At 38.2% G+C, this 22,016-nt stretch overlaps 2 protein-coding genes across 2 annotated transcripts; one reads left to right on the top strand and one right to left on the bottom strand.

Annotated features, from left to right (window-relative positions):
• The first annotated feature begins 4,841 nt into the window (after positions 1–4,841).
• Positions 4,842–6,333, top strand: LOC107813261 (uncharacterized). Its single transcript, XM_016638506.2, has 2 exons — positions 4,842–5,184; positions 5,534–6,333. Exons 1-2 carry the CDS (start codon positions 4,986–4,988, stop codon positions 6,163–6,165), a joined length of 831 nt encoding a protein of 276 aa, XP_016493992.1. The 5' UTR covers positions 4,842–4,985; the 3' UTR covers positions 6,166–6,333.
• A 1,579-nt stretch (positions 6,334–7,912) lies between these two features.
• LOC107813262 (transcription factor ILR3-like) lies at positions 7,913–21,431 on the bottom strand. The gene is made up of 5 exons (XM_075223381.1): positions 21,151–21,431; positions 18,121–18,183; positions 8,838–8,915; positions 8,590–8,752; positions 7,913–8,438 (listed from the first exon to the last, which is right to left on the bottom strand). The coding sequence occupies exons 1-5, from the start codon at positions 21,309–21,311 to the stop codon at positions 8,172–8,174; spliced, it is 732 nt and encodes a 243-aa protein (XP_075079482.1). The 5' UTR covers positions 21,312–21,431; the 3' UTR covers positions 7,913–8,171.
• Between the last annotated feature and the right edge of the window lie 585 nt (positions 21,432–22,016).

Here is a 22,016-nt window from a genome sequence, read left to right as displayed (position 1 = left end):
AGGTCATTTCAGGTTGTTGCTGGAAATTCACGCAGACTTTCCTTGAGTCGTCTCGTGGCTTCTAGGCTTTTCTCATTCAAATTACTGGCAAAAGTCATAGCTGCCCAGTTATCAGGTACGCGTGGTAACGCCATTCTTTCACGCTGAAACCTATCCACGAACTCTCTAAGCAACTCTGAATCTCCTTACTTGATATTGAAAATATCTTCCATTATTTTTTCAACTTTTTGAGCTCCCGAATGTGCTTTGATAAATGAATCTGCAAGCTCAGCAAAAGAATTTATATAATTTTTGGGTAAGAGGGAATACCATGTCAATGCTCCCTTGGTGAGCGTTTCACCAAATTTCTTGACCAATACTGATTCGATTTCTTGTTTGGTTAAATCGTTGCTTTTCACACCAGTTGTGAATGCAATCACGTGGTCTCGTAGATCAGTTGTGCCATCATACTTTTGAATATCAGGCATCTTGAACTTCTTCGGGATTAGCACCGAAGCAGCACTAGGCTTCCATGGTTGTTGTGAGTATTTATCCATGTCTATTCCTTTGATTGCAGGTGATACTCCAGGTATTTGCTCTATGCGATCGCTTTGTTCCTTGAGCTGCTTCTGCAGGCTTAGAACTAAATTTTGTAAATCATAATTAACTATGTTACCAAGTTCGCCATCACGAGACTCGCTTGGAGTTCCACCAGTGCCTGAATGAACGAGCCCAGAACGTGGGTTTTCCAAAGTATTTTGATTTGGAGTTGGTGTTGTGGCGCAACTGGCAACTGGCTGGTAAAAGCACGGAGAGCATTACTGACTTGTTGAGCAATTAGATTTTTTAGGGCATCATCGAGTGTTTGTTCGTTCGCAACTCCAGCATTTTGATTTGCCTCAAATCCGTTTTGGTTCGCAATCCCGTTATTTATTTCAGAGCCATCTGGAGTTCCTTCTCGTGACTGACGTTGTGAATCACGGGGTAAGGGAAGTGGGGCACCCGCATCATTTTCCTGATGTTGTGGATCTTGTTGGTTGTTGTCGTTGTTATTCGACATGGTAAGTTTTTTGATGAAAGAATTGATTAAGAAAGCAAACGATTATCAGATTCCCGGTAACGGAACCAATTTGTTTAACCAAAAATTGGAATTTCGGTCAAAGCTTATTTTAGAAGAACTCGGGTTACTGATAATCAAATAGAAATAAGAATAATTGAAAAATAATAACTGAATATGATGCAAAGTAAACCAATGTATTCCAATAGTATTTTGTGTCCTTACAAATGATCAATCTTCTCCTTTTATAGCTATCTCTAGGTAATACATTTTGTTTTTGCCATAATAGAGCCATTATTGACAATTAATGGCATTTAATAGCCTGTAATGTTACAATTGGTAATCATATTTGATTCACTACAGATTCCTTAACGTTTTCCGTATTTAATGCCCAATAATACGTATTTATACCTCTTTTACTATCAGATTCATTCTCTTTAATCATAAAGAGGTTCGAGCGTCTATCTTTCTGAATATCTGCTCATGCCTGTTGAAGCTTGTGCCTCTTTGATCATTCTTTGCCATATATCCTCCTTTGACTGCTCCATGTGTCATGACGTGTCATCTTATAATAAATTCTATATATGAACTTAATTTTTCCCAATACAAGTAGCACTGACAATATACAAGTGAACCAGGGCAACGCTAATCCTTCATATGCATTTTTACTTATCACCTCACCGCAGTATATCATAAAGCAAGTAAAGCAACCGCTTTAGGCCCCATATTTGTGGATGCCCCATTTTTTGTCACACCTAATAGATTATGTATAAGTTTAAAAAAGAGTTATGTAAAGTGAAAAAGTTTGATTTCTTTCTTTACCAAATATAGAGAAGAAGAATTTACAACAACTATGATTTCTACCAAGGAAATTGCACTTGAAATGAATATCGGACCTGAATTTTGTAAGAAACACGTGATATGCAGGAAGTAACAATTTGATGTGAATATTGATCTCAAAATCTTTCAAAGAGTCCTTTAGAGTTGATTACTTTTATACATAATAGATAAGACTATTTTTTCACTTCAAAATAGATTTGAACAATTCGAAGCATATGAAAATATTTTTGGTTTCTATTTGGCAGTAAAAACTAAGATCACTAGATGTTAGAAATTTGAAAAAATATTGTCTTAATCTTGAACGTTCCTTAAAGAATAATAATCAATTGGATGTTGATGGCTTAGATTTATTTTCTGAATTAAAAGATTAAGAAAGTAACACAATTAGAAGATAACTTAATTATTCAGATCTTAATCATTAAGTGTGTTTTTTTTATACTGGGTCTGAATAGGTCTATATGATTAAGATCTATAACATAGACTTAATTTCATTAAGATGCTATCACATATTCATTATTAACTGCCGCCACCGCCTACCATTATCAACTACCACCATGTTGCCGCCTGCACCACCACCATGCCACCATCATCCTCAATCATAGCCGCCACCGTTATCGACCATCACCACCCGCTATCTCAACACTCCGACCACCATCATTCTCACCCACAATTAACACTCATCCACCTTAACTACCACAACTAACCACCCCATAACCATCAACAACCACAGTCGGCACTGCCCATCATGATAACCTACCACCACCCATCTACCACCTTCCTCAGTCACAACTACTACCACCATCCGCCATTATTAACTATCGCCACCCACCACCACCATCCTCAATCATAATCGTCACCACTACCAATCAGTACTAGCTATTATCATGAACCACCATCATCAACCAAAACTACCACCAACCACCATCTCTAGTCGGCATTCACCCTTTAGCCATCACCACCAACAACTATCGTATTTTAAAAACCTATATATTTTATTGATAGAATATTAGATTAGTTAGTATTTCATTTGAATTTTATGTTTATTAATTTTCGAATAAAAATAAATTCTATAAATTCAGGTGTTAAAAATCAGACAGTCTTAATTATTTCTATTCAAATCTTAATACACATCTTAATATATTCAAATGTGTATTCAGATTCAGATGTTTTAATCTTAATACACATCTTGATATTCAGATGTGTATTCAGATTCAGATGTCTTAATCTTTAAAAAAAATGAGGCCTTAATCAAATAAAAGATTTAATTTTTTTCCAAATGCCTATATTGCTTACAGAATAATGTTCATAACTCATGTTGCTACCGTTGCTTCAGCGGAAAGAAGTTTTCAAAATTAAAATTGATAAAATCTTCCATAAGAACAACAATGTCACAAGAAAGGTTAAATGGATTAGCTTCTTGTCAATTGAGAAATACTTATTAGGAGTTATTGATTATAAGAAAATTATTAATAACTTTGTATCTAAGAAAAGCTAAAAAAATAGACTTCAAATAAATAATAAAAAAAATAAAAAATTAAGGCCCCTCATAAATTTTGGGTTTAGGCCACAAAATTCGTCGGGCCCCCCTTAGCATACTTCTGTGTGAAACTAACATTTTTCTTTAACTCAAGAGTGGATAATAAATAAAGAATAGTAAAAAGAATTAGTCATTCCATGACGAGACATTTTTGCTCTTTCTTGTCAATGAAGTTGTTAAAAGGGTTTAAAGGGGAAAGGGTGACCTGTAATAATTTTCGTACATGTATTTGAACAAATGAGACAATGTATTGGAAGCTTTACTCGTGTAATAATTTTAATACTTGGAATTAGTTCTCTCTGCAAAAAGTAAAATCAAACTATATTTTCATATTTTAGTAAAAGACATATCTGAATTAGTCTTCGACAAGTTGCAGCTGCAAATTTATACAGTAAGTTGCATTTTGCAAATAATGCTACCGTTTGAACATGTAAAGTAGTTCCAAATTTATATTACCCACTAATATTATTTGTTCGTATCATTTGTAAGTTTAGATTTTGATCGTGATTCTTAATCAAGAAAAACAATACATTGTGGCGGATTCAGAATTTAGACATAATGATCTAGAGTGGATTAAGTAAATTTTGAAATATGTATATTTAAATCTATTAAGAATTCGACTCTGAAACACTGTTCTGTCAAATTCGTGAACGCATTGTTGGCATTGCGAATTGGTACGACCTAATTTATTTGGAAGAAGTAGTTGGCAAGAAAAAGTAGGAAAATATCCATTCCAATGGAAGAGACACTATTTGTGTGCTTTCTAATTGTTCTCCTCATGCAAGGAATTAGAATGTGATCTTTGTCTAATTATAATTATCTAATTAAGAATTGATTATCTAGGTATCCATTGTGATTTGATTTGACCTGTTCAACATCAAGCACGTTTTAGAGAGAGAGATTCTATATGAAATTAAGACTTTGAGCATCTCCATTATCTAGTGGCAATTATAAATAGCAAGAAACTAGTAAGAACGTGCATACAGTTACATGACAGGCACCAAAATTATTCTCTTTTTAATTTTTTTATCATTCATTCTGAAATAAGATTGTGATGGTGGGGCCTTGTATTGTAAGTAGTATTGATTAGATAATCTCCTCCTGGATTAGAAATAAGTCTTCTGTTTAGGCATGGCTTCCATGTTTCCTTGTTTCTTCGTCAACAAAATATCAACTATAGAAAACGACCATATAAAACTCAATATTTAAAACAATTGATTTCCTTAATTTTTATAATTCTTAATTTTTACGAAATTTTCTGAATGAATCATTGTCAAGATTTTACATAATGCTCCACCATTTAGCATGTTCTTGTGTTATTTGCACTAAAAAAGAAGTCAACTATCTCAGAGTAGCATTCAAGCAAAACCAAAAAGTAAAAAATAAAACTGAGAAATGACATTTTTTTTAAAGAACAAGCTGTCAGTGGCTCTTGAGATTATAATAAAGAACTTCTCCTTATTCAACGGGCTTTGTCCTTACTCTAATACAGTTGCATTAAATAGCTAAATCTTGCAAGAGCCAAGATACTACTCTTAAGATATCCAAATTAGCTAATTTGGCAGCAGTTTTATGCCCAAATTAGCTAATTTTCTGCTGATTGAAATGGCGATGCTAAGACTATTGAGTAGTTTGGCTGTCATAGCTATGGTGCTTGGGTCAGCCATGGCTACAGATTACACAGTGGGAAGTCCTAATGGTGGATGGGACCAAACTAGTGATCTTCAATCATGGGTTGCATCTCAAAAGTTCTTCGTTGGAGATAAAATAAGTAAGTCATCTCAATATTTACATAATGTTTCCAAGAAAACAAATCTTTTTTGCACTTTGTAAAATGGATTATAGTGATCCTCCCTTTCGTAAGATCACATTTGTAGAAAAGAAGAATGTATCTTATATTGTTTGGTACAAAGAATGAGAGCCTTTGCCAGAGTCTTACACTCTAATTCCTGCACTCAAACTGGCTGAAAATGTCAATTTTGAGCTTGATCAGGCAGATTTTTCCGCTGATCTTGACTTTACAAATTGTCAGCTTTTGTCTTTACGGACGGAGTCTGGCACTTTTCTTGTTGTAGATACGAGTATTAGATGTTAAACCTAATGTTGTGTTTTCTTGACAGCTTTTTCATATGCTCCAAGCCATACTGTGCTTGAAGTTACAAAGGCTCAATATGACTCCTGTGACAACACAAATCCTATTGCAATTTATAGTGGAGGCATGACAGTCATTACTCTAGCTTCTGTCGGCAAGAGATACTTCATATGTGGAACTGGTGGACATTGTGGCTCAGGAATGAAACTCGAAGTCAACATTCTTACCAAGGCTTCTCCACCCCCACCAGCCAAACCGGCTACTCCGCCAACAGCAACTCCCACAGCTCCACCACCATCAACCCCCGCAACTCCACCACCGTCAACCCCTACAACTCCACCAGCATCTGCCCCTTCCACCACCCCAGTTACTTCCCCTCCCTCTTCGTCACCATCTCCCAAGTCTTCATCAGCACCCTCACCAAAACATGCACCTAAGAGTTCCCCTGCACTGTCACCTTCCAAGTCTTCCCACGCTCACAGCCCTGCCATGCCTCCTGCTGGCAGTCCAACAACCCCTGTTGTTGAGGCCCCAGGATTGCCTCCTTCTAGTGTTCCTGCACCTTCCCCACCTGCCCCATCATCAGCTGATAAAATCCGCGTCATTGCTGGTTCTACAGTTGGATTTGGCTTTTCGGTTATGCTGATGTTCTTTCTTTAAGCCTTCAAACAATATTTCATGTTGTTGTCTTTTTTCGTTATATTGTTGATTCAATTTATATTTTGTACCTGCTTTTCCTCAGTCCTGGTTGTTTGTTCAACACATTCTATTTTATGAATGTTGCAAATTATTGACGGAGATATAATGGACTTTAGCATTGAGATTTTCTATCTAAAGCATTGCTACAGATTTCTTTTAGCTTTGGATACTTTCTTGATTCAGTAGAATCACTAGAGGCAATAAATATGGAGTCTTACAAGACCTATGCTGATGTCTAACAAAGGTTTAAAGAAAGATCACTGTCAAACTTCCTCAATATATTGCTTGTAACAATGCAAATAGTCTGAAAATACGTGTTTCAGCGAGTTAGCCTTGATGTGAATAATTATAACCACATGAATCGAACCCAGACTGACCTCTCCCATAGCAACCATAGCAGATCAAACAAGCACTAGGTATCGGGGAAACTCAAAACAGTAAATCCTAGAGTAAGGAAAGGAATTCTGGTAGTGAGGACAGGAAGCAGAAGATACCAAAGTGACCACTCAAGCAAAACAAGCAAATCTTTTATATAGCCACATTATCCATTCATTCACATTTTGTTGACACCTGTATGTTCAAGGTCCCAATTTGTGGACCCTGTCCTATTCCAAAATTAATTTATTAAATTTCTATTTTTTCTTCTCTTTCCCTTCTTCACGAATTGTAAACAAAAGCTCCGATAATAGAGACTGTAAATATAAGCTCCGATAATGAAGACTGAAGTTCAATCGAGTTCTGATATACCAGCCTAAATAATAAGCTTCTTGATAACCTTGAGAAATATTTCTTTGAAGCCAATAACAATCTATGTCCTGAACATTCAAAGTCATTCCTTCATCCGCCTCCTGCATCTCATCTTCCTCAATGCCACTGCCCATCTGCATAGCGCCAGAACCATCGGCTTCCAGCACAACATCATCCTCCTCTTCATCATCAAGCTCACTCTCTTCATCTTCTTCTTCGTCTTCATTCTCCTCAAACTCAACTGCTACACTAACATCACAATCAAGAGCTTCGTCGCCATCATCGCGACCATCTAATTGGTAGTCAGTGATGAGTTGCCCATTTGACACCAACTTATCAAATACCTGGTCCGAAATAGGGTTTAACAGCTTTTTAATTTCCAATTTCTTTTCAGGGTTCTTAAAGTTGCCGTCTTTTAACACGGCCAATATCTCATCAGCGGCCCCACTCACAATACTAAAGGGTTGTCCACCAATTTACTGTTGAATGAGACTGTAAACATAAGCTCCGATTTTACTTCCCATGGTTATTGGAGTTTGTTGTTGATATCTTGGAAGGAGTTATGCGAGTGCGTGGGAGGTGTGCTAAGGTTCTGAGCTTTTTCCTTTGTTTGGGTTGTGTTCTATGTTTTGCTAGAAGTGGCTATGGTAGAATAGAAGTGGGAGGGGGAAAGGGGAGGTGGGAGTTTGGCAGGGAAGACGAGGGAAAAATAGAAGGGAAAGAGAAAGGTCATTTTTTTCTTTTTTAATAAAAATAATGACTATCCACGCGCCTTTGTAGCGTGATATGCACACAATTAGCCATGTCAGTTGTGCGGCTTCCACATAGGCATAGTCAACGGTCAAATGTGTTTATTAGTATTTATTGCATCAAGTTGGAGTGTTCAAATGGGAAAAGTGCAAGTTCATGTATTGGCTTTTAAAACTGATGCAAGTTTAAGTGGCCAGGAAGCCATTACGCCTTTAATATACATAAAACCAAGTTCGATTATTTCAGAAGGAATCCCATTTAGGAATTATAATACACAAACTGTTTTTTGGGACTGTTTTTCGGGTGAGTACCCGGCATGTACACGATTTAGCAAAACATCAAGTCGGACTCATACATCAAAGACCAATAAATACAACCAGCAAATTGTCTCAGTTGTCTGTCACCTTTAACATGCATAGGAGCAACAAAAAGACTAAAGCTCCAGTAGCAAGTCACCTGGCAAGTCCAGCTTAAGCAACTGGTGGACGGAGCACATGATCTTGTGATGTGTCAACAACAGCAGGTTGCATGAATTGCCACATCGCAACACTAGGATAACCAATGAAAGGCATCAGTTTGTTGCCAGCAACTTGTCCTTGCGCAGTAAATGCAGCTCCCATGGCAGAGGGATGGGAGAGAAAGCCTGGTTTAGAAGCTAAGGTTTTAACCTGCTGCTCCAAATTCTCTTTTTCTTCCTTTAGCCTTTGCTTTTCATCACGGAGCTCAATCTTCTCTGCCTGAACAGACAAAGATTTTTTCTTCTGTAAGTGCCTGAAGAGAGCTAAAGAAAAGAATCCCGTCCACTCACTATTATTACTGGAATCAAGATAACGGAAAATTAGCATGGATGAAAGTAGATATTCAGTACCACCAGAACTAGAACTACACCTTAAGTTCTTTAATCTTCTCTTGCAGTTCCTCATTTGACTCCTTCAGCTTCTGGGTTTCAGTTCGCAGCTCAATCAGCATCTTTTGAGCATCACTCAGAATTGCAACTTTCTCAGTTTTAGGTGGCCTTCCAGGATCAAGGACAGAGCTCAATTCAAGGAACCTAGATGATGACAGATTTAGATGTGAGAACTCATAAGGAAGTATATATATATCACAAGAGAAAAATCTAGAGGGAGAGATCATGCCTCTCATTTAGTCTGTCCCTTCGTAATTTCTCTCGACTTGCCTTAGACCTCGGGGAGCTGCAACATTCAATTCTGGACCTGTATATAAAGTTAAAACACATAGCCAAGCAAAGAAATAAATAACACCAATTCAAATGGAATTGGTCTCCGCATGGAAAATGATATCTAAAACAACTGGCTTTAACACTTCAAAACCTCCCGGTTCTATCACATTTTCTTGTTTTGGGGGATGAGAGGGAGGGTTATTAGCAACTCACTTTAATGGTGAACCTTTTGAAAGATTGTTTTCCTTGGAAAGAGGGAAACTGGACAAAGTTATCAACCAACAGGTTATTAGAAGGCTTGTAGTCAGCCATGTACTTCAGTTAGTTTGATACAGCTTCATACAAGCTGAAGAAGTAGCTCACAAGCTTGTTGAAACTTTGATGTAGCGGCAACTTTGTTTCCTTTCAAGCTCTTCCTGTTGCTACTTCTAGTCTACTAATCTACTTTACATAACTCGTCTTTTCCAAGTTAGTCCTTTTTTCTTCTAAGTTTACGCAAATACCACACGCAAACCCTATATATAAAAATTGAACCAAAATATTGATTTTCTTTATGACTGAGAAACCCCCGAGGGGCAGTGACGCAGTCTACCCTTCTCCACTTAAATACCAGGCCTGGAATGTGTGACATGCGCCTAACCCACACGTCATATGATGCGCTCATACCACTAGACCAAAACCCTGGGGCACTAAGTACTGATTTCTTATGTGAGTTTGCCCTCTCTGTCGCTGGATATTGCAATGTGATGTTTAGAGGGTTGTGCAAGGATTGCAAGGTTATCCTGGGAGAGACCCTCGCGACTCAGCATAGGCTCTTAGTGCTGGACATCGGGAAGAGGAAGAAGAGGTATGCTCGTAGCCGACCGAGGATTAGATGGGGAGCTTTAACCAAGGATAAAGCCGAGGAGTTGGAGGGGAGGCTATCCGCTATGGGAGCTTGGAGGAGTAGTGGAGACGTGAGCACTATGTGGTCGACGACGGCGAACTATGTGAGGGAGGCGGCGAGAGAGGTGCTAGGTGTGTCGAAGGGTTTTTCTGGCAGGCACCAAGGAGACTGGTGGTGGAATGACATAGTCCAAGGTAAAGTGGAGGTGAAGAAGGTAGCGTATGCGAAGTTAGCAGGGAGCACAAGCGAGGAGGAGAGGAGTGCGAATAGAGAGAGGTACATAGTGGCTAGGAAGGAGGCAAAGCTGGCGGTTACGCAGGCTAAGAATGCAGCGTTTAGCCGTCTATACAAGGAATTAGGGGAGAAAGGCGGGGAAAGGAAGTTGTTTCGGCTGGCTAAAGCGGGGGAGAGGAAGGCCCGGGATCTGCACCAAGTAAGGTGCATCAAAGACGAGGATGGTAGAGTATTGATGGGAGAGTCTTAGATTAAGCAGAGATGGCAGACGTACTTTTATGGTATTCTAAATGATGAGGGGGACCGGGATATAGCGCTAGGGGACTTGGGGCATTCGGAGAGTCTCCGAGATTTTTGGTATTGTAGGCGCATTAAGGTGGAGGATGTCGTGGGGGCTTTGCGTAAGATGAGTAGGGGTAGAGCGACTGGGCCAGATGAAATTCGGGTTGAGTTTTGGAAGTGTGTAGGTAGAGCAGGATTGGAATGGCTACTGGGTTGTTCAATGTAATTTTTAGGACGAAGAGGATGCCGGAGGAATAGAGGTCGAGTACAGTGGTACCGTTGTACAAGAACAAAGGTGATAACCAGTGCTGTAACAATTATAGGGGTATCAAGTTACTTAGCCATACCATAAAAGTCTGGGAGAGGGTGGTGGAGGTGAGGGTGAGAAAGATGACGTCTATATCCGACAATCAGTTTGGGTTCATGTCGGGCCGCTCCACTACGGAAGCTATCCACCTTATTAGGAGGTTGGTGGAACAGTACAGGGATAAGAAGAAGGATCTGCACATGGTGTTTATTGACTTAGAGAAAGCGTATGATAAGGTTCCTAGGGAGGTGCTTTGGAGATGTCTGAGGCGAAGGGCATGGCGGTAGACTACATACGAGCGATCAAGGACATGTATGATGGAACTAAGACTAAGGTTAGGACTGTGGGAGGCGACTCGCAGCATTTCCCGGTTGTTATGGGATTACACCAAGGCTCTGTGCTTAGCCCGTTCTTATTTGCCTTGGTGATGGATGCTTTGACACACCATATTCAAGGGGAGGTGTCATGGTGTATGTTATTTGTTGATGACATAGTTCTAATTGACGAGACGAGGGCCGATGTTAACGAGAGATTGGAGGTTTGGAGACAGACTCTCGAGTCTAAGGGTTTCAAATTGAGCAGGTCTAAGACAGAGTACCTGGAGTGCAAGTTTAGCGCTGAGTCGAGGGAAGTAGGCGGGGACGTGAGGCTTGGATCACAGGTCATCCCAAAGAGAGATAGCTTCAAGTACCTTGGGTCGATGATTCAGGGGGACGGAGAGATCGACGAGGACGTCACTCACCGCATAGGGGCGGGCTGGATGAAATGGAGGCTTGCATCTGGAGTCTTGTGCGACAAGAAAGTGCCACCGATACTCAAAGGTAAGTTTTATAGAGTTGTGGTTAGACCGGCCATGTTGTGTGGGGCAGAGTGTTAGCCGGTTAAGAACTCTCATATCCAGAGGATGAAAGTAGCAGAGATGAGGATGCTGAGGTGGATGTGCGGGTACACTAGGATAGACAAGATTAAGAATGAAGATATTCGAAGAAGGTGGGTGTCGCCCCTGTGGATGACAAAATGCGGGAAGCGAGGCTCACATGGTTCGGGCACGTGCAGAGGAGAAGCCTTGATGCACCGGTGAGGAGGTGCGAGCGGCTGGCCGTGGTGGGTACGAGAAGAGGTAGAGGGAGACCTAAGAAGTATTAGGGAGAGGTGATCAGGCAGGACATGGTACGACTGCAGATTTCCGAGGACATGGCCCTTGATAGGAAGGCCTGGAGGTCAAGCATTAGGGTTGTAGGATAGGGGTAGTAAAGCTTTCCTTACTTCATACCGGGGGTGAGGCGGGGTGGATTAGGGTTGATCTTAGATGGCTTGCAGTTTATGTGGAACCCACACTATTCTTGTTGTTTATCATAGCCCGGGCCTTAGATTCTGGTTACTGTTATTGCATGTCATTCATCTTTTGGTTTTTATGCTTCTCTTACTATTACGGTTTCTATTGGAGTTACTAATGAATTCTCTTTTCTTGTTTCTTATTTTATTTTCGTCTTTCTGAGCCGAGGGTCTATCAGAAACAGCATCTCTGCCCCTATCAGGGCAGGGGTAAGGGCAGGGGTAAGGTCTGCGTATACATTACCCTCCCCAGACCCCACTATATGGGATTTTACTGAGTAATTGTTGTTGTTGTATGTTTAGGTAAGTATGTCACGAGCTGAGCTATAAACAAGCTCAGTCGTGAAGAAGCAGAATAGGGAAGGAGAGGGAAAGAAGAAGAAGATAGAGAGAAAGTTGGATAATATTTCTGATAAGAAAAACATGCGTACATATGCCAGCTAAATAGGAATCCAGCATTGGATTCTAATGTAACAACCTATTACACCATTGACTACCTCGTGTCCCTACTAGAAGGGATTTAGTAGGACCTAATTGTAAAAACAAGAAAATAAAGATAGGGACTAAACTGAACATAGTAAGACTTATGGACCTCTACTACTAAGCTTAATTCATGACAAGGTATAACGTTCTACATGTTGATGCCTGTCTTGCTATTATTTTGAATTGTTTGGTACCATTGAACTTTGGATTTCAAAATTGAAATTGTGATCTTGTTATCTCATAATTCCCTTTCTTCTTGACTTTCAACTTATGCTTGGTAGGAGAGAAGCAACTCGAGTAGGTCATACATCTCACTCCAAACCAGCAATAATGCACCACGCATCTCTCACCTATTTTTAGTTGATGGAATGCACGAGCAAATATTAACTTTTGCGCACATGTGATTTAAATAAATTTTTGTTAGTACACATGTATCTTTGTGGTTACTCAAATGAAGTTAAAGCCTTTTTTTCTTAATCAACTGCATCCATCCTAAAAACACTCCAACACAATGAGACAATTAAAAATAGGTATAATGTGAGAATCCCAAAAATAGGATGAACAGTCCATTGAAGCTATATTTTCATAATCAACTATTGAAAAGGATGCATATTTTTATATAAAGCTTTGTCTAATGTTTTGGTTTCTGTAATAGCAATTAGATAGATTGGACAGTGAGGCTTGAAACACAGAGTTCTACTTAACCAGTTCAAATTCAAGATGACATTCCTTCAAATGGAAATTGGCAATTGTTAGATAATGAATGTAGACATAATCTGAATGTAGACATAATCTTATGTAATATACATAGCTAGCATAATTATAGGGATTCACAGCAGACTTATAGGATTTTCTTTTTGATTCTTTCCATAATTAAGGCTCTTATGTACTTGTATATATACTTGTTACTTCTTGAATACAACACAAGAGAGATTTCTCTATTGTCTCTATACTTTACATGGTATCAGAGCATGTCTACTGCTTGCCGGAGTTGAGTCGAATCCGCTGCCGGAAATTCCTTGGTCGTAAGCTAATCTGAGGTCTTTTTGACATTTCCAATTGACTTGTGGTGGTTCTCTGATCATAGAACCACATTTTGGCAAAGAACAAACTCAGACCAAATCTTATTCTCACTTTGTTTGGTCAGGTTTGAGTTTGGTTTATTGGTTATTCGATTTCTTTAATTCTGTGGTATTTTTCTTGGAGGTTGCCTGTGTGAGTAGCTTGCATCTTTATTTTTGACTCACTGTGGTGATTGATTAGTAACTTGATATTGTCTGTTGGGTCTTTCCTTAAACTTTGTTGGTCTCTAATTTTGTTTGAGTTGGGGACAAATTCGTTTGGTTCTCTGATTTGGTTGAGTGGATTATTAAAGTTGAATCCTGTTCAATAGATTGTTGATTTCGTGTCTACCAGGATCTGTTTGAGTATCTTTTAGCTTCGGGGACCTCTGTTAGTTTAATCAGTTTGTTATTGAAAGAAAAAAATGATGGTAAAGAATAATAATGCAACAACTCCTAGTCCAACAATCTTGGTTTCGGATGAGTTTCTAAAATTCCTTCAATATCATAAATCAGTTAAGGAATCTTCTTCAGTTACTGCCTTTGCTGGGTCAGATAAAACATGTCTTATCACCTCTTCCAATAAATAGGTGATCGATTTTGGTGCTACAAATCACATGACAGGTAATCCAAATATTTTTTCTAGCTTTCGCTCACATAAAGCACCCTCTCCGGTTACTGTAGCTGATGGATCAACTTATAGCAGTGTTGGATCTGGGATTGTTAAACCAACTTCCTCTATTACCCTGTCATCTGTATTAAGTTTACCAAACTTGGCATTTAACTTGATTTTTGTTAGTAAAATTACCAAAGACCTTAATTGTTGTGTTGCATTTTTTCCCGATCATTGTTTGTTTTTAGATCTTAAGACGATGTAGGTTATTGGTAAAGGATATATATTGGTGATCTCTACATTCTTGATGACTGGGAGCCACGGTCTGTTGCATGCTCTAGTATCGTGTCTCCTTTTGAAGCACATTGTCGACTTGGACATCCCTCTTTGCCTTTGTTAAAGAAGCTCTATCTTCAATTTCAGAATATTTCATCATTGGATTATGAGTCATGTTGATTTGCAAAACACCATCGCATCTCGTTAAGTCCAAGGGTTAATAAGCGAGTTGAGTGAGCTTTTGAGTTGGCCCATTCTGATGTTTGGGGACCATGTCCGGTTGTTTCTAAAACTGGGCATAAGTATTTTGTCACTTTTATAGATGATTTTTCTCGAATGACTTGGATTTACTTTATGAAGAGCCACTCTGAAATGTTTACTTATTTTTCTGCCTTTTGTGCTGAAGTCAAAACTCAATTCAATGCTTCAGTACGTACTCTAAGGAGTGATAACGCTAAAGAATACATGTCAGAGTTATTTCAGTCCTACATGAGACAACATGGCATATTACATCAGTCTTCATGTGTTGATATACCCTCTCAAAATGGAGTTGTTGAGAGGAAGAATAGGCATCTACTTGAGACAGCTCGAGCACTTTTGTTCCAAATGAAGGTTCCTAAACAGTTCTGGGCTGATGCGGTTTCTACGGCTTGTTTTCTGATTAATCGCATGCCATCTAGTGTAATCGATGGTAATATGCCTTATAGTGTTCTTTTTCCGAACAAGTCATTATTTCCGGTGGAACCTAAGGTGTTTGGAAGCACATGTTATGTTCGAGATGTTCGACCATCTCTTACCAAGTTGGATCCCAAGGCTGTGAAGTGTGTTTTCCTGGGCTATTCTCGCCTTCAGAAGGGGTATCGATGTTATTCTACTGAGCTTGGCAAATATATAGTGTCAACTGATGTGGTATTTTCAGAGACTACACCATTCTTCTATGCACCTCCCATTTCTACAAGCCAGGGGGAGGAAGATGAGTGGCTAGTATATCAGGCTACCCGTACTTTGACAGAACAATTAGATGATACTCTTCGATCTCCCAGTTCTTCTATTGAGCACCAATCGACTATTATGCCTTCAGTACCTGCTCCAGCAAGACCTCCAATTGTTCAAGTTTATTCGCGGAGGCGAGAGACAAATGATACATGTCCCGCACCAGTTCCTGCATCATTTGATTCTTCTTTGCTTGATCCTTCAGATAACCTTGATCTTCCTATTGCTCTTCTCAAAGGTACAATACTTGCAAATCGACATATTCTGTTGCTAACTTTGTTTCCTATGGCCACTTATCCTCTACGTCTAGATCTATGATTGTTTCTCTAAACTCCATCTCCGTAAAGTTAATCCAGATGGTTCTGTGGCAAGACTTAAGGCCAGACTTGTGGCGAAAGGGTATGCTCAGACTTATGGGGGGATTATTCTGACACCTTCTCCCCGGTTGCCAAACTCACTTCTATCCGCTTATTTATTTCTCTAGCTGCGTCCGAGAATTGGCCTTTACATCAGTTGGATATCAAGAATGTGTTCCTTCATGGTGATCTTCAGGAGGAAGTGTATATGGAGCAACCACCCGGTTTTGTTGCTTAGGGGAGTATGGAAAAGTCTGTCATTTGAAGAAGTCCTTGTATGGCTTGAAGCAGAGTCCACGAGCTTGGTTTGGCAAGTTCAGTGAGGTAGTTCAAGAGTTTGGGTTGAAAATGAGTAAGTGCGATCACTCAGTTCAGTGAGGTAGTTCAAGAGTTTGGGTTGAAAATGAGAAAGTGCGATCACTCAGTCTTCTATCGGAAATCAGTAGCTGGTACTATTCTCCTCGTTGTATATGTTGATGATATTGTTATCACAGGAAGTGACTATGCTGGGACTTCTTCCCTCAAGTCTTTTCTGTATACTAGGTTTCATAAAAAGGACTTAGGCCAGTTGAAATACTTTTTGGGAGTAGAAGTAAACAGAAGCAAGAAGGGAATTCTTTTGTCTCAGAGAAAGTACATTCTTGACTTGCTTGTAGAAACTGGAAAGTTGGCAGCTAAACCTTGCAGTACTCCAATGGTTCCTAATGTGCATCTTATGAAAGATGATGGTGATCCTTTTGACGATCCAGAGAGATACAGGAGGTTAGTTGGGAAATTAAACTACCTTACTGTGACTCGTCCAGATTGCTTTTGCGGTAAGTGTTGTTATCCAGTTCATGTCTTCACCAACGGTCAAACATTAGGCAACTTTGGAACAGATTTTGTGTTACTTGAAAGGAGCTCCTGGACTTGGCATATTATATAGCAATCACAATCATACTCGTATTGAGTGTTTTGCAGATGCTGACTGGGCTGGATCGAAAATTGATAGAAGATCTACTACAGGTTATTGTGTCTTTGTTGGAGGAAACTTGGTATCATGGAGGAGTAAGAAGCAAAGTGTTGTATCTTGATCTAGTGCAGAATCCGAGTATAGAGCTATGTCACAGTCTACATGTGAGATTATGTGGATACATCATCTGTTGACTGAAATTGGGTTAGAGCATCCAATACAGCAAAACTTTGGTGTGACAATCAAGTTGCCCTCCATATTGCGTCAAATCCGGTGTATCATGAAAGAACTAAGCATATTGAGGTTGACTGCCATTTTATTCGTGAGAAGATTCAGGAGAACTTGATCTCCGCTGGCTACGTGAAGACAGGAGAGCAACCGGCTGATTTGTTCACAAAGGCGTTGAATGGAATTCGAGTTGATTACTTTTGTAACAAGCTGGGCATGATCAATATTTATGATCCAGCTTGAGGGAGAGTGTTAGATAATGAATGTAGACATAATCTTATGTAATATACATAGCTAGCATAATTATAGGGATTTACAGCATACTTATAGGATTTCCTTTTTGATTATTTCCATAGTTAAGGTTCTATGTACTTGTATATATACTTGTTACTTCTTGAATACAACACAAGAGAGATTTCTCTATTGTCTCTATACTTTACAGCAATTATAATACTACAACCCTAATACATGCTTGGAACAGGAAAACACCAACTCACACCACATTGGTACTCTTAAACTGAATGTAAGAGTTTGCACATGTACCCATGTTTTATATCCATGCCTGAGTTCAGTGGTGGAGATTAGCAAGAGGAAGGGTGGAGAATCTGGACAAAAGGTATATGTGGCCAGCCTTCAGTATAGAGGTTGGCTATGACTTGACTATATAGAAACCTTATTTTAAATAATACTATCAGTATTGAGATGACCGATAAACAATTTTACTCTAAGCAACAAAAGTTTTCTAATAAAACAAAAAAATGAAAACGAATATAAAGAAACTAGCTAGTTGCGTTTGCCTAACATATGATAGGATATCATTATGCTGATAAAGTTACTAAACTACAACCAAGAACCTCGCAAGGAAAATAGGCTTGAATAATCAGCAAAGTTCTCTCACCAAAGCTCCTTACCTCACATAAGGTAGGGGTATCGAACGGGTTCACCCCACCCTCCCGAGATCCCACTTGTGGGAACACACTGGGTATGTTATTGGGAAGAAGAGCCTTTGTCATGTGTGACTTTTAGCATCACAAGCTCTTTTTTATTTAGTGGGCTGCTAAACTCCAATCACAAAAGAAACCGCGAAAATGCATATATATGGCACTTGGCCCTTCATTTAGAACATAGATTTAAACAGATTCAGATCTCTAAAGGAAGATGAAAGTAATAATCAAGAGTTCATCCAAAAAACATCACAAACAGTGCTAAAAGAGAAACAGATAATTTACTTACCGTTTTCGTGAGCTTGCCTCCTTACTAACTTCTGAATCATCAAATGTGTAATCTGTTTCTGCACTGAAAGAGATAGGTGACCATCAGAATATGGAGATGGTAATAACAAAGAAAGATGCTGATCTCATCACTGCATCTTCCTTTTAAGACATCAGACAGGTATGTGCCCATAAGATTAGAAGTTCATCTTTCGTAGTTGTTACAATATCCTTGATGGAAAAGCTGATGGTTTTGAGTCCTAATAAATATATTTACAGAACAGGATTGAAGTCTTTCTATAACTTCAAGTAAGGTAATCTAGAGAGGAAATCTATAGCATCAAGTCCTCAACACAGAGTAATGGACAATTTCCTTGTGTTCGAAAGTACCCCCGATTCCAGTTTATGTGGCAACATTTCCTATTTAGTCTTTTTAGTTCGTTCTAAAAAGAATCGTAACTTTCTAAATTTAGAAAAACTCAACTTAAACTTCTCATTTTACTTAATGAGAAGATTTTATAGTCACACAAAGTTTATGGCATGTTTAAAACCAAAAGTTTCAAAAGTGTTCCTTTCTTTCTTAAACTTCTTGCTATTCAAACATTGCCACATAAAGTGGGACAAAGAGAATAACAACTTTTCAAGCTATAGACCGGCCAAAGTGACAATTTCTTGTTGAAGTTACCTGCTACCCCATAATAAGACTATTTTGACACCAGGTGTCACTTACCACGATCAGGGACGGATCCACCTTGTACGAAAGGGGTTCAATTGAACCCGCTTCATTGGAAAAATTCATTATTTTTACTTGTGAATTTCAGCAAAAATACACATAAAAGGGATAAATACTAAGACTTGAACCCACTTGATATAAACAGAGGTTGCAGAGCAACAGTCAAGCGGGTTCAAAGTAAGTCTAAGGTTATGCTAGTTCGATCCCCCGCTAAAATGCTTAATTGAAGCATCATTTCTTTTTAGCTTTGCTCCTAAACGTATATCTTTAAGACACGTTTGAATTCATCGTCCACTTCATCTTCTATTATAATGGTAGGAGTATATTATTTTGCTTATTGTTGCTTTGTTGTTCCTTTTCTTGTCCTTGTTTTTCTACTTCTCATGATTTCTTGCTATTCTTATTAAACTTCATTTTAGTTCAAAAAAATTTAAAGCTTTCCATAAAGTGAATTTTGGTTCTTTTTTCATAAGTATTGCTCAAAGAATGAGAGTGCTTTATTGAAATTACTTGTAATCTTTTAATTTAATTTTAGTTTATATTATATTAAAATTGTTAATTTGTGTTATACTCAAAATTTTATTTTGGCATACAATATCTTTTTCTTTAATCATTTTGGATTAATTAGTTTAGTTTAAAAAACTTGTTTGCCGTGTTTTGTTTGTAACTTTGTATGTTTTATTTCTTAATTCTTAGAGTTATAATACGATTTGTAAGTTGGTTGAACACTTCGATAAATTTGATAATTTATATAGATAAATTTCAAACATTTAAAGTAAATAGACTTTTTTTAAAAAAAAAAAAAGAAAAAGAAAAATTTCCCGAACTTATAAAAAAAATTATATGACTTCATTTTGAAGTCATGTGATGGAAAAAAAAAAGAGCCTTGCGCAAATGGTGTTTATTGGTGTACTTATACAATTGACTGTCGTGATCTTAGATTGAACCCGCTTGTATAAAATTCTGGGTCCGCCACCACGACCCTCCTGCTTTATTTCCATTACAACAAGTCATAATTTGCAAAGCTCGCACGCTTGGAGTTAAAAATTAGCATAGAGAGCTATGCCTAAATATCATCTAATCTCATATTCTCATTTTCATCATTTCATGTACCTCAGTACTCTCTTGAGCTTAAGAATTCTAGTGTAGAGCAAAAGCATAGTAAAAATTTTCTTATGGGTTTCTTTAATTCTACGGAAACTGACAATAGACTAATTAAAGAATTAAGCTTTCTTCTTACAGGTTCGGGTAGGACTGCTTATCGGGTCGATTGGGCGGTTATTTACTCTTTAACGGTTTGGCTTATTGGTTATCGGCTTTAGATGTATTAATCTGCTAGTCACCCGATAAGATATCGGGAGGATTGGTATCGGTTTAGCTCTTATCGGATGGTTATGGGGCAGTTTATCGGCCTAATTCAATCTATATTGCACATGACGTAATTTACCAAATTTCGCGAGGGTCCAAAATTTGCTTCGTCGTGCTTCAAATGTATGCTGATGTTGGTCAAAGAATGGGATTTCTTGCTCTTGTTTTATAACTGCTCCAATTTTCTTTAGATGCCGCTCTAATTTCTAAACAATCCAAGAACACCTGCCAAAATATTTACGGACTGACGTTTTTTTTACGTGCAAGCAAACCTGCAGATTTATATGTTAAACCCAATTTAACAGCAGATTCTACTCGTTAAACTATCTATTGTTTGTTAAGTTTTGGTACTTCCACTGCACCGTCTAGAGGTGGTAAGAATACGTGAAGTAATCAAGTAAATTATTTTTGGTTTGATAGGATTGAAAAGAATGCGCAAAGCAAGCAATTAAAATTTGTCTAATAATAAATTAGTAATAGAGAATAGAGATAGAGTACTAGAAGTGTTAGAAGGGTTTTTGATTATTTAATATATATATGGATAAAAATAAATTTTATATGTGTATATATATTCTTAACGGGTTAACGCATTATCCGTTAAGAAAATTGAATAATCCGCCCCCAAACCGATAAGCCGTTAATAAAAGAATTTCAATCTGTTCCCCGTCCGTTAAATCGTTAACCCGATACCAATAAGCCATTAAGCTTCGGTTTCGGTTTCAGTTCGGTTTTCGATTTCGGTTCGATTTTGAATACCCCTAGGTTCGACAGAACCCAATAGCTTTATCCTAAATCCTATATTTGTGGTGAAAACCCCACTAAATATATTCAAATAATTTATCCAGAACCCACTAAGATGACTTTTCTAGTATCCAGAAACCATAAACTCAAAATCATATAAAAACGCGCTGCTTCTAAGTGCTTAAGTTAAAGGTAGAAGAGCAGACTCACATTAGATTAGAGGAGGCATAGATTGTTTGAGCAGGCCAGCTGAAGTCAATAGTGGCCGGAGACTGGAAATCAGTGACGGCGACGGAGGCGGCGGAAGTGATATCAGTCATCAACTCATAATCAAATAGCCAATTGGGATTCCCACTTGAATCAATCTCCATCGGGTAAACTTCTGTTCTTCAGTTCCTCAATTTGCTCTGAACACTAGTATTATTGAACTACAACTATAAGGAATAATTGAGTAGAGTAGTAATAGTAGCATTAGTTGAAATGATAGCATCAGAAATACATACATACATATATATATATATAAAGAAAGGTCATTTTCATTGGTTGCACAAATGGATGAGGACGGCGGAGAATTGACGGCAGCATCGAGAATGACAAAGTGAATTTCGTCATTAAATGGATTTTCTAACTCCTCAAAAGTAAACGCTCTTTTGTATGGACAACTAAAAGTGGCATGATTTTTGCTGCTTCACTACAACAGTAGCTTTCATTCATCTGTCACATTCATCAATCATCATTTTGAAATTGCAACTTGACTGCAACAACTATGGGTAAGCTTCTACTTGGAATTATCTCACATGTCTTATAGCCTGTTTGCCCAATCTTATTTTTGGCCACAAGTGCTTTTTGGGGCCAAAAGCATTTTTGGTCAAAAAATTAAAGTGTTTGACCAAGCTTCTGAAAGGAAAAAAAAATGTTTTTGAGGAAAAACAAAATAATTTTGAAGAAGTAGTTTCTCCCAAAAGCACTTTTTTGAGAAGCACTTTTGAGAAAAATATACTTAGAAGCAATTTTTTAAAGCTTAGCCAAATATTAATTATTGCTCAGAAGTGCTTTTTAAACTAATTAGCCAAATT

The sequence above is a fragment of the Nicotiana tabacum genome, chromosome 10 (genome assembly GCF_000715075.1).
Source record: "Nicotiana tabacum cultivar K326 chromosome 10, ASM71507v2, whole genome shotgun sequence".
In the NCBI taxonomy this organism is placed as follows: Eukaryota; Viridiplantae; Streptophyta; class Magnoliopsida; order Solanales; family Solanaceae; genus Nicotiana; species Nicotiana tabacum.
This window is presented reverse-complemented; position numbering and strand designations above follow the sequence as displayed.

Coding starts and splice junctions, on each gene's coding strand:
- LOC107813261 (XM_016638506.2), top strand. CDS start 4,986: ATGCCCAAATTAGCTAATTTTCTGCTGATTGAAATGGCGATGCTAAGA. Junction 5,185..5,533: donor CTTCGTTGGAGATAAAATAA/GTAAGTCATCTC, acceptor TTTTCTTGACAG/CTTTTTCATATGCTCCAAGC.
- LOC107813262 (XM_075223381.1), bottom strand. CDS start 21,311: ATGGAGATTGATTCAAGTGGGAATCCCAATTGGCTATTTGATTATGAG. Junction 8,916..18,120: donor GAGGCAAGCTCACGAAAACG/GTAAGTAAATTA, acceptor CTTTATATACAG/GTCCAGAATTGAATGTTGCA. Junction 8,439..8,589: donor AGAAGATTAAAGAACTTAAG/GTGTAGTTCTAG, acceptor TTGTCTGTTCAG/GCAGAGAAGATTGAGCTCCG.